Consider the following 15329-nt stretch of genomic DNA (forward strand, 5'->3'; position numbering starts at 1 on the left):
TAATTTATTGATACAATTTTCTTTTTCTTTGATTATTTAAATATTTCTAAATTACTTTGAAATAGGTATTGGACTTTAGTATATATATGATCAACAGCAATTTCTATTTTGTTATACTTAATTTCATTTCTACATTTCCAAATGGACCATTTGAAGGACAATAATGCGGTATTGAGAAGAACTAAAGGTGTTAAGGTGTCTTATCATTCTCTATATCCCTCAACATCTGGGTTACAAGTTTGAGACTTAGCTACTATATGTGGTCACAGCTGCCAGGTGCTGACCATTGGTCAATGGTTTCTTTCAATTCGGTCTCCTCTGCTTCCATATTATAACAACATGAATTTAAAGCAAAAAGATAACAAAAAATATAATTTTGAATTCAGTTTTTTTTTTATTGTGAAAAATTATATTTTACATCAAATACCACTGCATGACCTATAATGTGACTATAACAATGAAAACAAAACTAGCTGTAATTAATGCTGGACGCTGACTGGATAAGATAGACACAGGTACAAATATACATCTACAAGATGCTATGGTTAATGGGTACCTTATTCGGCCCAATAAACGCCCAGTCCATGTATAAATGCCCCTCCCCTTTTTTGAGGCCTCTATTTCACTTTTTTTCCCCACTACAATTGTAATTCAATATAAATGCAAACTGAAAATTTCAAATATGAAAACTGTGTAGTATATTTTTTATATGGTTTCTTTTGTGAATTGATCAATTCTATGAAATTTAGTTCTATTAACCCCCTTACTTTTTTCAATTTTTAAGCACACTTGGGGCTTATTTGGTCGAATACGGTAACTATAAATGTTAATTTCATTAGGATGTCTTCAGTTGAAGACCTGATAGTTAAAAGAAAATCTTTAGTTATAGGTACATGTTAAACAGAACATTATAAATTATAGGTATATAGTCAACAGTAGATGTAGCAGACAATAGTAATTAACTATATATATATGTAATTGTAAATCAGGTTTGTTCAAATATTGAAATTTTATTACTTTCTCAAAGGAAACTTACCATATTCGACCAAATTAGCGCCCAGGGCGTTTAACAATTTGAAAAAATGAAAAGATGCATACTAAGATGAAATTATTGCAAAAACAGAGTGCAAACCTATACAGTTTTGATACTTTTAAGTCTTTATTTACGCCCGGGCAATTAAAATTGAGGAATCAAAAGGGGAAGGCGTGCTTATTGGATCGAATACAGTAATCAAAATAGTGTGGAGGATACCACGACTACTGACAGATCTTCTAGAAATGGATTGGTCAATTTTGATGTTAAAACCTGAGGTCCTGGGTTTTATCCAAGAGGTGACAATGAAATTAATGAACGATTAACGATAAATTCCAACACAAATGATTGCAAGATCTTACTAATTACCAGGTATGCTTGCACAGCTACAGGTCAGAGACTCAGTCTCACCAAGTACCAATTCTCGCCATCGCATGTGTGTTTGTGTTTTTTCACACAACTTTTCATGCAATATTTGGTGGAAACCTGCATGGCAGCATCTTCTATCAGAATATGACTATAAATTTTTTTATAACCATTCAAATACACATGTGATGGTGAGAATTGGTCACCTGCTAGTGTATATAAGGAAATTACACACAAACTTACACAATGTGCGTCTACACAATTTCTGTAATCACTTATAAAATAAGATTGGCACAATCACTGGGAAAAAATAATTTAAAAATTGCACAAAGGAATTTACAGCAGTATTTATCCAGCCTCTCTATATCAACTTTGATAATTGGCCCACTCTGAGTATGAAATAGAAAATTATCAAGAATTGAAACTTTTTTTATGATAGAGTGCAATGTTCATCAAATATGATGATATTTATTTTTGAAGAAAACTAATTGCATTAATGATTCTATCTTATATTAATGGATTTTCCCATTTTGAAATTGCTCTAAAAATAATTTATCAAAAATGCTTATATTTAGTGAATTAATATGAATATTAATGGTTTTATCTACATCATAACGTATATTTTATTTTCAGAAGAAAATTGGGCAAAATAATTAAATTTCACACATTTAGTCGAAGTACAAAATTTAACTGTTTAACACTGCAGGAATGTTTGAATTCATAGAAAAATGTTGAACTGCAATTATCCTTAAAATCAAATAAAATGATGAAAGATCAGAAATAAAAAACACAAGATATAAACTATTCGTAAATATTGTTACCAGGAAAATGGAAAATGATACACACAGACACAAAAACAAAATTTACATAATGTATGTAATGATATAAATCATTAATGATTGAATAAAAAAATCATTTCAACATTATTACAGTTGAACCTATTTACTAATTGGCTCAAAGACCATGTTTAATTCAGAAGAACATTTATTGGTCCTGGACAACCTAAATAATTATCAAAATAAACATAACTCTAAAAACAGCGATTATTCAAGGTTTGTCCATGGTCCTTCGAACTGAGTCAATGAGGTTTGTCTGATTACAAAACATGAGTTTATCTTGAGAATTTTATATCATGCAATTATAAAATAATAATATGAAGTTAAAATCAAATTTATCACAATTTTACTTCAATACTAAAATCATTATTAACACATCTTTGTATTACATAGTGTCCACCACTCAGTAATATAAGGTTATTCTTCTTTACATATTACAAGAGTTATCTGCCCTTATAGGTATAGTACACTCAACATAGGTTTGATCTATTCATAAATAAAGAGTTTGTTTGAGAGACTTACATCATTTTTTTAATCAAAATTATGACGCTACGGTTACAATCACATAATTTATGATAACAATCAGTATCTATACCCAAAAGGGCAGATAACTGTGTAACAAGCAAAACTGAGTAAGCTCTCTAATAGTTGGTGTCATTAAAATGTCACACTGTAAGTAACAGTGACCTATTTTTTTTCCAATGAAACAAGTCGCCATCCTTACCTAAGTGAGCGGTCAGAATCATTGGTCTAAGTATGACAAACTTTTAGAAACTTTTACCTCAGTTTTTAGATCATTTGTTCATGTACATTGTATGTAGCATATAATACAGTTATATCTTTCAAGATTTAGCTCCCAGATGACGTGTGTGATGAACGAATATGTACTATTTTTATGCACATTACTAAAATGTTTTTCATCGGTAGTCAAAATCTTATAAAAATATTAATATGATCTATTTTGACATTACAATGATGGCAGCATAGAGGAACACAACACAAAATCCATTACCCAATACATCTACACCAGCTGAGTGTACGTTAAACAGGTCTTTGGGTAGGGTAAACATTTGGGCTATGTTAAATGATGTAGGGCCAATGTTAGTTTACTATATATTACATTGGAGATAAAGGAACGCCTGAGTACTTGGAGAAAATCCACAGACCTACAGTGAGTACTTAGCAATCTATATGTGGGTTTCAAACTCGTAATACATCATTCTTGAACTGTATTAATAATTATGTAAGATTTTCATCAAGAAAAACATATCTCGCCAGTAACATATAAAGAATTCATTTTTTTTTTCACCAAAGAAAAGGTCAACTTGTTATAATACATGGTATGTACAAATAGTACTTGGTACCCCAAAACAAAAGAAAAAGAAACACACTAAAATTATATAAATATCATATGTTATTCTTTTTAAATACTAACATAGTTGAGTTAATACTTTAACAGATTCATTGTATAAAAAAAGAAGAAAAAATATAAATAAGCATCTGACTCGTTATAAAAACATAAACAAACATAAAATTTGCTAAAACATGATGGCACATTATATCATCCTATCCTCCATTAAATCAATGTTACACAAGAGTTCGTATAGACAACATAAAATCACATTACATCGGACATTAAATGAATCTCAACAAATCATTTTTACTAATAGATGAAATTAGCTAATCTACACATCAAGATTAGTTTAGAATATTTTTCCATCACATATACATTGTATGACAAACCAGCCTGTATCCAGCACACGACTTTCATATACAGTACTGAATACCTGGTTATTTTCGTGGGGACAATATTTTCATGATTTCGCGGGTGATCAACTTGATCGCAATAATTTTTATCAGAGAAAAAATTATTCTAGAGTAACGGTCCAGGAATGGATCAATCGCTGGCGACCAGGCAACTCAAATGCTAGCAAATGTTCAGAGGGTCCCAGAAATGAAGCCCGGTCAGGTTGTGTATTTACACTAGTATTCAACACATGTATACTACTTTTGGAGCTTATAATACACACTCTATCTACAGAACATATTTTTATTCATTGATGCAAGAGTATAAGTTGTCTCCCTCTAGTTACAACAGCCGAGATGAACAGAGGCTTTACAACAGCAGAGAAGAACAGAGGCTTTGCCTTCAACTGAGTAGAAATTGAAAAGATTTTACTTTACTCCTCAAACATAACAAACCTGTTCTGTGCAGTCAAAGAGCAGTCTACATATTCTCCGTATTGACACTCAGGAGCAAAAACAAAGGGACATAACTCCGATTAACAGAAATGTTATTTTCCTCAAGCCAACAGTGAAGATTTATTGTTCTCTCCAGTATATATTGATGTTTTACTGTTCTGTGAAAATCCAATTATCATAAATAAATCTACAAACAACATCAAAGAAATATTCCACACCATGAAACCGTCGAATTCAATTACCTTAGGTATTTTCCCCTTTTATGGCCACATTGAAAAAAATGGTATTAATGGATCTTCGAAAATACTGAAGTAAAAAAGAATCCCAAAAAAAAAAATACAAACTATGACTTCATTGATTTGTCCAGCATATCATGTTATATGGAAATTAAAAGATGTCATGAATTTATCACATTCAACTGGATGTAATAAATATTAATGAAATACATTACAAAAATATATCATTCAAAAGATGTGACATCATGTCCTTATAATTTATCAATGATGCATCCTCAAGAAAAATAGCATAATGATGAAACATGACATGAAATTGCAGATTTGATTACTTATATGTACACACTTTTTGATTAAAAATCAAATTTCAGATTTTGATTGATAATTCTACGTTTTAATCATAATCTATGATAATATTTATTTACCAAAATACAAAATTAATGTAGTCAAATTATAAAACAGTCGATCTTAAATACAACTTAATGATTGAAACAGCTGATGTATATAGATCAATAAATTCAAATTAATTGACATATCATAATATACCTCAGTACTATTATTTTGATTATTGAATCTGTTTAACCAGATGTATGATTTCAGAATTCAGTTATTCTACTATTACTTGTATGTCAAACATTGGTTGCTAAGCTTTTAAGCTAATGACCATAAATACATTGTATATAAATACAGGATTCATCAGCATTATGAAGAGGAAACCAAACTAGTCATGGCTAGTAAATTTAATGGGGGTTTTTCTGTTCCACCTTTTTTGAAACTTTGTACAATTTCTGATTATTCTTATTTTATGGAAATTTTCATCATGTTTCAAATACAGGCACTGCGACAACAAATAAAGGATAAAGTAGAATGAACATGACAGGTTGGGCGTGGTTGGGAGGGGGCGGGGTAGGTAGGCCTTGGTGTGGGGTAGGGTGGGGTAGGGAGGCAGTTACGTTGAATAATGAGGATTGAACTTTTTCAAACATTGTATCAGGAGAACACAATTATTTCCATATCAATAATTTATCAATAATCATTTTTTTCTCTCAAAATAAAACATAATTCATAAAATAATACCTTATTGCTTTCTTTTCTTTTACAGTAGACTTTCCCACATCAAAATATCTAAGGTGGAGCTCACTTATTACAGCTAGAATACAATATAAAGCTTAATTTCAACTCTGGTATGTTAAAATACTTAATTTGAAATTAAACAATAATCTCTTATCCTAAGTTTTTATACATGTAGTTCTGTCTCTCCTAATGATTTCAATACAGCTGGGTCCAACTGTACTTGATTGTGTTAAAATCTGCAACGGTTGTCATCAGGTAATACATGTATCTAAATAAATCTATATTCCACCTGCTATATCCAACAGGTGCTTGATGACGTCATTATAACATCAAGTGATTGTCATTTGCTGTACAGTATATACATGCCATGTTAAATTGAAGGGGAACGAGCTTTACACAAGTTGGAAAACCATTGTATATAAAATATGAAAAAGAAATAAGTTTAAATTAAAAGGGAAGTAAATCTCATAGTTATTAGGAATAATGACAGAAGTTTTGTCTATTATCTATGACACATGTTATTACGGATGTAGATGAACCTAGCTAGGACAGTAAATCTTACTACTGGAAAAGTAAATACTTTGCTGAACAGTATAATTGTCATTAATCAAGTAAGCATATGACAAATATTGCTCACCCAAAATTACACAAAAACAAAAAACTCAACTTTTCCACATCCCTGGTTCTGATTATTGGAAACAAACTTATTTTTTCCCCTTGATATGTAACGTATATGATACATTTTGTTTTTTTTTACACTCAAGTTTGTTTTGAGAAATCTGGCTCTGATATATAAAGATAAATTGTTGTGCACCTGTTTAATGTGTGAATTAACAGGACCTATAGAAGTGTTAAGGGTCTACTGATAAAATATCTTCACTTGGTAACATATTTTATTGTTTCTTAGTTATATCTAAAATAAATTCCTATGTTTCAAACTTGAAACCCTCCTTATGAATGGCATGCAAATTCACACATATTAATAATAATCTAAAGGAAGGTTGAGACAGCATCATATTTACCATATGTTAATTTCATTTTGAGGAAAAAATATGGCTAAAATGAGACAAGTTGTATATTATCAGTAAACAGTCGATATCAAACCTCTAACCATTCGAACCACTGTTTTCATCTCTACAGCTATTACATACTCATCCCAACCAGAGCCATATCCTTATTACAACTTGTGATTCCATGACTTCAGGTACAAATGTTTCTTGAATGAATTATAACAAACAGCTTACACACAGGATGTTCCTATCCATAATAATCCTTAACTCTTGAAGGTATGAACAACTCGCACCACATACTGTCGACAGATTGGACACTCGTTGAGACGACGGCCACATTGTGTGCAGGAGATCATGTGACCACATTCAAGAAGTACACAGTCAATAGCAGCATCCATACAGATTTTACAAATGTCATCTTCTCCCTTTTCTCCTCCAGGGTTTGTTTCTCCATTCACGTCTGCAGCTATCAAAAAAATATTCATTTTAATATGTACATTGTATAGGTTAAATTTTTTTTTAATGATAACTGTCAGTTGGTGGCAATAATTGGGACAGAGGAATGTTTTCAGTCTTTAAAGTTCCCTAAAGTATCCTTTGGGTCAGAGAATTTTTGTTTACAGTCTTTCAAGTACCCCTAAATAAAAGACAGAGCACAAAAAAAAATCCTTCATTTGTCTAGGGAGCATTTGTAGCTCAGGTTGTTATGGGAAAGTGAGGATAACGGTGAAAAATACAGCTGAATTTTTATATCCTTGTTAGCAAAAGGGCATATCATTTAAACAAATTTCAACTAATATTTAACTAAATTGGATATTTTTTTTTATTTGAAAACTTTTTCTTTCCTATTCCATTTCCCCCTTTTACTTAAATTTGGTAGAGAATACATGTACTTACTTTCTGGTGAATCTATATCCTTAACTGTAATGTAAAAGTAAATAATGAATGATAAGTAAATAATAATAGGTAAAAATTATAGACATGGTTGGCAAAATCACTAAAATATCATCCCTTAAACTTAAACTAATCCGCTATACAGTACATTTTGTATTTCATTGATCAATCTTATACAATCTGGGAAACAGCATCAAAAACATAACAAAAACATTATTTTGTGAACTAAAGTCATCTTCTGTTACATTAAAAGCCATTGTTTGAAATATGAACAAACTACATTTTTCCCCACTGGTCCTGAACCACCTATCTATTGTGGTAATTGCCATACCTTTTTGTTCGTTGGCTTTGTGTTCCTTCCAAAGTCTCTTCACTCTGTCGACTAGCTCCGGTTTTTCACAGCACCCTTTGTAATTAACGAAGTTTGTAACTAATACTTCTTTTAGCTGCCGGACTGTGAGGCTGTCTACATCCTCTAGTGTTTTTATTTCCCCCAGGTTCATCCTCACACGAGCTGTAGCCGTCTCCTGGGGCGCCTGTAGTTTTAATTCGGTTCAAATAAAATTATTCAAATACCAACCTTGTGGTTTTCAATAATTGTGAAAGAATGCAATCAAAATGTGATTATTCTTTCCACTGCCCTATCTTAAGACTGTTAGCTAATATCCGATGGTCTTTTAAGTAAGCATTTTGAAGTTTCATCGTTATTGAACATTATTAAGCAATATAGGACAATCCTTGTGTGTGGAATCATAGATTATATGCTTCCAAAAGGTAAGAAAATAAGCACCTCCTCCTCTTCTTCCTCCCCAAGTATTTCCTGCCTAAGTATGGCTCGTCTCATCTCTTCTTCTTGCCTCTGTCTCAGCCTTTCCTGCCGATCAGCCTCGGTCTCTGGCCCCGGGGGTGGGCCTGGCTCCTGTGGACTAGTGTTTTGTGATCCCTGGGGTTGGTTATTGTGGTCCTGAGTGCCACCACTACTGACAGTACTACCAGACAAACTGCTAGGCTGTCTAGATAAAGACTCCTGAACATTGTAGAAAAGATTTCATTAATTTATACATATATATACAGCAAAATATTCATTCAGTGTAAATCCATTTCCCATCTTTATCTATTCTGTGTGTGATGAAACAGGCTACCAAGTATACACTTATAATTATTGTAAGGACTTTATGTGGTCTACTTTTAGAGAAGTTGGTGCTTAAATATATATTAAATAGCATTATTTTGTCTATAGTGCTACAATTGGTTCAATGGACAGATCTGAAACTTGTTAACAAAATATAAAACATTACATATTTCTTGGCGTTAACTTTCTTATTCTCCACCAAAGTAATTTTAATGGGAAAAGGGAAGGGGCACCTTTCTTAACGTAGTGCCCTTAACAGGTCAGACTGAATCTGAATTCATAGTCCAATCTAATCGCAAAATTATGCAAAAATTTGTATTATTACAAAAATAAAGTGCATAAAGAATATATCCTAAATGCACACTAGTACTGCAGTGATCAATTGCTAATCTAAAACTCACCAAATCTTCAACTTCTGCTGACTCCTGAGGGGATTTAGCAAAGTTGATAAACAGCAGATCTATGAGGTCATGCTTCTCCTTGCAAGTGCTGGTTGAGACATTTCGTTTATTGAGCAAGATTCGTAATTCCTTGACCTTCCACTTCATTAAGTCTGAGCGGGTAAACTTGCCTGACATTAGCACTTTACAAGTATTACATTGTCTATATGTCATTCTGTTATTGTCTGGATCTCGGTATCGATGTACACAACTCGAGCAGAAAATCCTATCGCAATATTTACATATTTTCTAGAGAAGAAAAGAGAGAAAAAAGACAAATAAAACTATTTTTATATATATCATAAACACATTACAATAAGTAAACCTTTACAAAAATGAAAAATATTGTATTCAGAATTCCTCTTCACCAATTTATCAAGACTCTTTACATTATAGAGCTTGATATATAATGCCAAATTTCCAAGTTACAGTGTCAAGCATATAGTTACAGTAGGACTAAATATTTACATTGGACTAAACATTTACATACTGCATTCAAACTTTTTTTATAGCAATAAGTATTTGGATAATATTAGTAAATTTCCTTAAAATAAAAAAAAAAACTATCAGAAAATGTAAACAAAAACATTGAACTGCTTTAAGTAGAAGTGGATAGTAGCCAAGAAGTTATAAATGAGAAGGATTTGTCAACGTCTCTTCACACTACTAAGCACCACGCAAGACGCCAATGAACCTGAAATTTTCTCAACAAATACTTGTCTTATTGAGTCAAATGAAACACCAATATAAAGCTTAATAAATTTCACAACATCTAATCCTTGCTTTAAGGACGGAAGATTTAGAAGAAATGTCATAAATTTTCATTAAAAAATACGACAGCTCATGAAATGACTTCCCCCTTAAAACAGTAAGACAGTATGCCAGGCACCTGCATCAAAGGTTGAGCCAGCGGTTATCAAAGGAAATTCAGCCCAATGTTACATTCAGTATCCAAACACAAAAGCGCTCACCACTCCAAAACCCTGAGTTATCCTTTTCATCTATATCCTTGTCTTAGCTAATGAATTCAAAGTGATAACGACAGATATGGCTCCGATTTCTCGAAACAACAGTGCGGACTTAAGTCAAAATTTAAGTTTTTCTCCTTATGTAACTTATATGAAAACTTTAGACTTAAGTCAGTTTTGGAGTTTGTTTCGAGAAATCGGGGCATGATGCCTGTCCTCAATTCACACTTTGACCATCAGTCATCCACTGACGGAACACACTCTAATGCTTTAGTAATTGCAGCAAACCTACCTTTCTTTTGAAAAGATTAAAATTTGTCTGACAGGCTTCACAAGACATGATTGTAGGAGGTGCTGAATGTTGTTGCTGGCCCTGATTGAAGTTCACATTTGTAGTGTAGCCCGACGGATGGAATGTGAAAGTCGCTGTGCCATTCTGGGCTCGAACTGCAGCTGCCCCCATCTGGTCAAACTCTCAAGGTCAGGCAAATATGTCAAGGTCATTCAGAAAATTGGGTAAAGGACTGTATTGCTCAGCTTTATGGTATTCGCAAGTTTTTGGCACAAGTACAGTTTCAGCAGTTAGGAACTTCACAATGGCATCATCTAACAGGGGAAAAACAAGAATTGAGCTAATTAACAGGTAAATACAAAGATTGTTCATTGTTCATGTTACACATAACTATATTAATAAAGCCAAGTAAAATCAATATAACTGAATAATTTACATATAAAATTTTTTGATCAATTCAACACCCCCACCCCTATCCTCACCCATATCCCCAACCCTATCCCCACACCAAAACTTCAATACCAAAGAGCTGATTATTTTCGTGGACCAAAGTTTTGCAAATTTGAATTAAAATAAAGAAAATCATGTGTTAACAATTTAAATTTTATAGCATTTATAGCAGTGTGCAGGGAAAATAGCATCCCCACAAAAATAACCGGCTGTACAGTATGTATTTTTATGTTTGTGGAGTTGATTGTGAGAACAGTAAAAAATGAAGCACAGAAGTATGAAAATGATATAGTCTAGAAATTAGCAGTTGTCAAAAATGCTGGTAACAAATATATATTTGTAGTTTTAAGTTACTGTTCATAGGGACACATGTATATGAGATTGGGGTGCTGATATGCAAGTCTATATCTATATATACAAGTCAACTGTACCGCACATAGCAGCAGATCCCCCAAAATCCATACGGGTATTACAAGCCCATGTGAGTAGACTTTAACCATTTCTTATGGAAATTATAGTGCGTTTAATTTTGCTGTCTTTATTAAACAAGTGGATCAAATATTACACCATGTCACTTTAAAGAAACAGCGCTCAGAGAAATTATACAAAAGCTTAAATTTCTACAATGAAACAGGAAATAAATATTCATATCAAAGAAACACAATTTAACAAAGGATGACAATTTATTGAAAATTCCACGTGCCCTAGGAAATAAATATCCTTATATGACTTGTTCCTTCTTCCTGAAATCATTTTGTAAACTGCATGTTTAAATAATAGTATGATTGAGTGAATATGAAGTATACCTTTGTATACTTTACAAACAAATACATGTAAAATGGCACATAGATCATTTTGTGATTTCACGTTGTTGTAAAACCAAAACGTCACATCAAATGTTAAATGATATATTTTGAAATTAGCATTCCAATATTTAAATGATTTCTATGTTGATAGATGTAAATTTATCTAAATCCTTCACTTATTACAATGTTCTACACCTACATATATTATTTATTCAAATCTAAACATGTCTTGTACAAACAATACAAATAAATTTATAACACTTACTGTATACCTTCCATGCAATAGGCATGTGCCATAGCAAACTTCACACATCTAACTTGTAAACATTATACACATGGTTGAAAAGCCTTTCTTTTTATCATAATGAAATGAACATTAATATTGTGAAATTATGTATAGGTCTTGTATATCGAGGATGTATTACTACATGTATATGTGTTATTGATGTCCTTGGCTTATGTATAATTTATAAATATATCAGAATTTAGTTCAAATAATCATAAATTACATTAAACTACAGGTACAAAGTCATTTAAAGACGCCAGAAGATTCTTTAGTTTTATACTCAAATTAAACTGAAAAAAGACCCTATAGATATACACTTATGACTATTATCTATTCAGCAAAAAAAAAAGAAGCTTTTTCATAGTATTGGACTCAATCAGGGTTTGGCTTCATGATAAGAACTATAGAGAAAACATATGAGCAATCAATATCTACAGTTGTAATACTGTAATTAACCTATATTGTATTTCAGGTAATTAGTCTTATGGAGGTAAAAAAAAATATACGAAAATAATTTCATTCATAATGCCTTAATGGTAATTTTGAATTTATGAGATCCTTTTTCATACCTGAAAATAAAACCAAAAATATGTGTATACCTTTCACATTCTAGAATTTACTTCAATAGCAATCAATAATGACAAGCAAATTTGATAACATCCTGTTCTTACTACATTTACTTACATTATTTATATGTTTTTTATACCAATTAATAATGACATGCCAATTTGATAATATCCTATTCTTATTTAAAATGTACTTACCAATTAATAATGATGAGCCTTTAATATAACATCCTTTTAAATACTACATGTACAAACACAGTCATGTTCTATAACCAAGAAAGTAATATAGATTCTCGGAAAGGGTTAAACATGTCTTATGTTATAATTAGTAAGCATATACAATGTATATAGGTTATATCTAGTGGTTCATGCTGAACTAGACACAAACAAGTGCACTAACAATTATAACTAGGACATCAGAAAGCCCATATTCTTCGGTCACCAGACAATGTGTCATGTACATAACCTGTCATGAACGATATATAATTGATAGCATTACGCGTATGTATATATATATATATATATATGCATTAATCGTTGGATCGTTCTCTATATGTATACACAGACATTTGCGAATATATACACAAACACACGTACTCAGAAATACACACACGACACAGACTTGTCGTAAAAAATAACAAAATAAAGAATGCTAACCTGGATAAAAGCACATTTGTGTGGCGGAAAGATGAACTCAAAATGTCATTTTAAGGGTCGGTTTACCTGAATTATTACACCATGTCCTCACTTGACACTGATTTACAGGAAGGTGTTCCTAAATAACGTTTAAACAGTCGGTCACGGTTCAATTGGCATATCCTACCTTCCTTCCCGTTACCAATTGTCACCAATGCCGCGTACGTCAATAATCGTGGTCATCAGTACACTTCAATCGAACGTCTTACTAAGCGCCGCATGCTCAAGCGTATTAGAAACCAGGAACCTATCCATAAGAGGCGCCAAAGGGGAATTTTCATAAACAGTAATAAATTAAACACAATTAATCAGCAAAAATAACAAGATTTACATTTGAAGGCTATATTGACATACATATCCACAACAGATTTAATTTTTTTTCTAATTCAAAGCTGTTTTGAAAGGATAGACTGATAAATTTTCGAAAACTTATAGGAAAATGTGTATTTTCAGAGATTTCAGGGTATTTTACATGTATAATAATCGAGACATACCAATCCTCGATAGTTGTCATATTAACCCCTAGTCATAGTAAAATGAAAGCATTTAAGGAGAAACAAAAACTGTCCAATCACAATTAATTATATGATTATGTAAAAAGCGCGCGCAACTTCCAAAGCCATACATGCGTACAGTCATCCATTGTTTAACACCATTAGTAAAATACATTTTTGTAGCTACCACTGGTGCCACTGTCAACCAACTAATTTTACCATTGGCACACCATTTGCTGACGGTCTAGAGCTTTAGAGTTTTGAGCGTTGGTAAGTTCGGATATTGACGTAATTTCAAGATGGCGACCTCCACGTCTAGATGTGTCAGTTTTCCCTCTAAATTTTATCATAAACGGGAAACTGAAATGTTGAAATAAATCAGTCGTCCAATTGTGCTAATGGTAATTAATGCTACCAATGGGAATTAATGATTGGTAATAATGTTAACTTACTTTTCTGAGCACCATGGCCATTCTGGCACTAGGTCTATTGTGAATACAGAGAGATCGTAGGTATTACATGTAACGGGTTGACTGAATTTAGAAGAAGAATCGTTTGTTGCAGCTAGAATGTCGCAATATTGCAGATTTTGTGCCAGAAACTTTCCTTTCAAAACCACAGAAATCGTGACGCAAATACTAGAAACATCCTCCATAGAAATATATTGTCGCCATATATATATTTCTTTCTGTATCTACATATTTAGACCTGTTTGACGGAGACGATTGCCCAGAGTGGATGGACAATCCGGGATAAGAAATCAAAACTTAGTTGTTTTTTATTAGTTAATACAATACTATAGAGAGTTAATGGTAGATAGATGTGAGGACAACAGGTGTCAGTTCTGTGTCGGAATGATCATGAGAAGTGGCATCGCAATTGTAGCGTCATTCAAGCACATGTTATACACAAAACTGATGACATCATAAACCGGAAGTACCATTTTCAAGGGAGTGTTTATTATGGGGACAAACCATTATTTTAGTTTCTATATTATCGTTACATCCCCTTTCTTTAACACTGTTCATAACTTACTATATTCATCAAGATCAGAGTCTCTTTCGCGATTGTGCCACTTTTACTTAATTCACAGTCTTCGCTGAAATTAACATTAGCAAATAAACTATTAAAACAAAAAGAACAAAATAAGAAAAGTCTTTGGTAAATTGTCCCTTCAATCGAATGACTTGACAGACTTAGTTACTGAACTGTTTATCACTTGCGCATAAAGTAAACATATTATTCAAGGATAGTGGCACGTTTCATGAGACACACAAAGTCCTTCAAGTAACTTGGTCGATGTACTTCTCGAGTCGATCTCCCTAGTGGAACCTCTACGACTGTCTGTTCATGCGTCCTTTGTGGCGGCCTCTCATCTCCTTCATTGACGTTCGTCATCGCTGGTTCAGACACCAAAATGGGTTGATTGTCATCCTCAGTGAAGACCTCTGGGGTCTTCTTGAGATGATGCCGATTTCTACGATATACTGACCTGTCCTCAGTTTTGACTGTGTATGATCTAATTTTCACCTTATCTTGCACGCTTGCTTT

The 15329-nt window shown here is 32.5% G+C and overlaps 1 protein-coding gene across 4 annotated transcripts; it reads right to left on the minus strand.

Moving 5' to 3' along the window:
• Positions 1–374: 374 nt before the first annotated feature.
• LOC138332028 (E3 ubiquitin-protein ligase RNF34-like) lies at positions 375–13467 on the minus strand. 4 transcript variants are annotated; one of them, XM_069279959.1, is made up of 7 exons: positions 13312–13467; positions 10481–10794; positions 9182–9469; positions 8439–8675; positions 7980–8184; positions 7652–7675; positions 375–7220 (listed from the first exon to the last, which is right to left on the minus strand). In XM_069279959.1, exons 2-7 carry the CDS (start codon positions 10649–10651, stop codon positions 7018–7020), a joined length of 1128 nt encoding a protein of 375 aa, XP_069136060.1. In that variant the 5' UTR covers positions 10652–10794; positions 13312–13467; the 3' UTR covers positions 375–7017. The 4 variants fall into 4 exon arrangements, with proteins under 4 accessions (XP_069136060.1, XP_069136061.1, XP_069136063.1 ...); XM_069279960.1 differs by having other exon boundaries at positions 13246–13454; XM_069279962.1 differs by having other exon boundaries at positions 13412–13436.
• Positions 13468–15329: the final 1862 nt, after the last annotated feature.

This window comes from Argopecten irradians, chromosome 9, assembly GCF_041381155.1.
Source record: "Argopecten irradians isolate NY chromosome 9, Ai_NY, whole genome shotgun sequence".
NCBI lineage: Eukaryota > Metazoa > Mollusca > Bivalvia > Pectinida > Pectinidae > Argopecten > Argopecten irradians.

Bases quoted from the DNA above. Each gene is read 5' to 3' on its own strand.
- LOC138332028 (XM_069279959.1), bottom strand. From the start codon at position 10,651: ATGGGGGCAGCTGCAGTTCGAGCCCAGAATGGCACAGCGACTTTCACA. The intron at 9,470-10,480 runs GTAGGTTTGCTG...TTTCTTCTCTAG, and splicing joins TTAATCTTTTCAAAAGAAAG to AAAATATGTAAATATTGCGA. The intron at 8,185-8,438 runs GTGCTTATTTTC...TTAAAACTACAG, and splicing joins GGGAGGAAGAAGAGGAGGAG to GCGCCCCAGGAGACGGCTAC.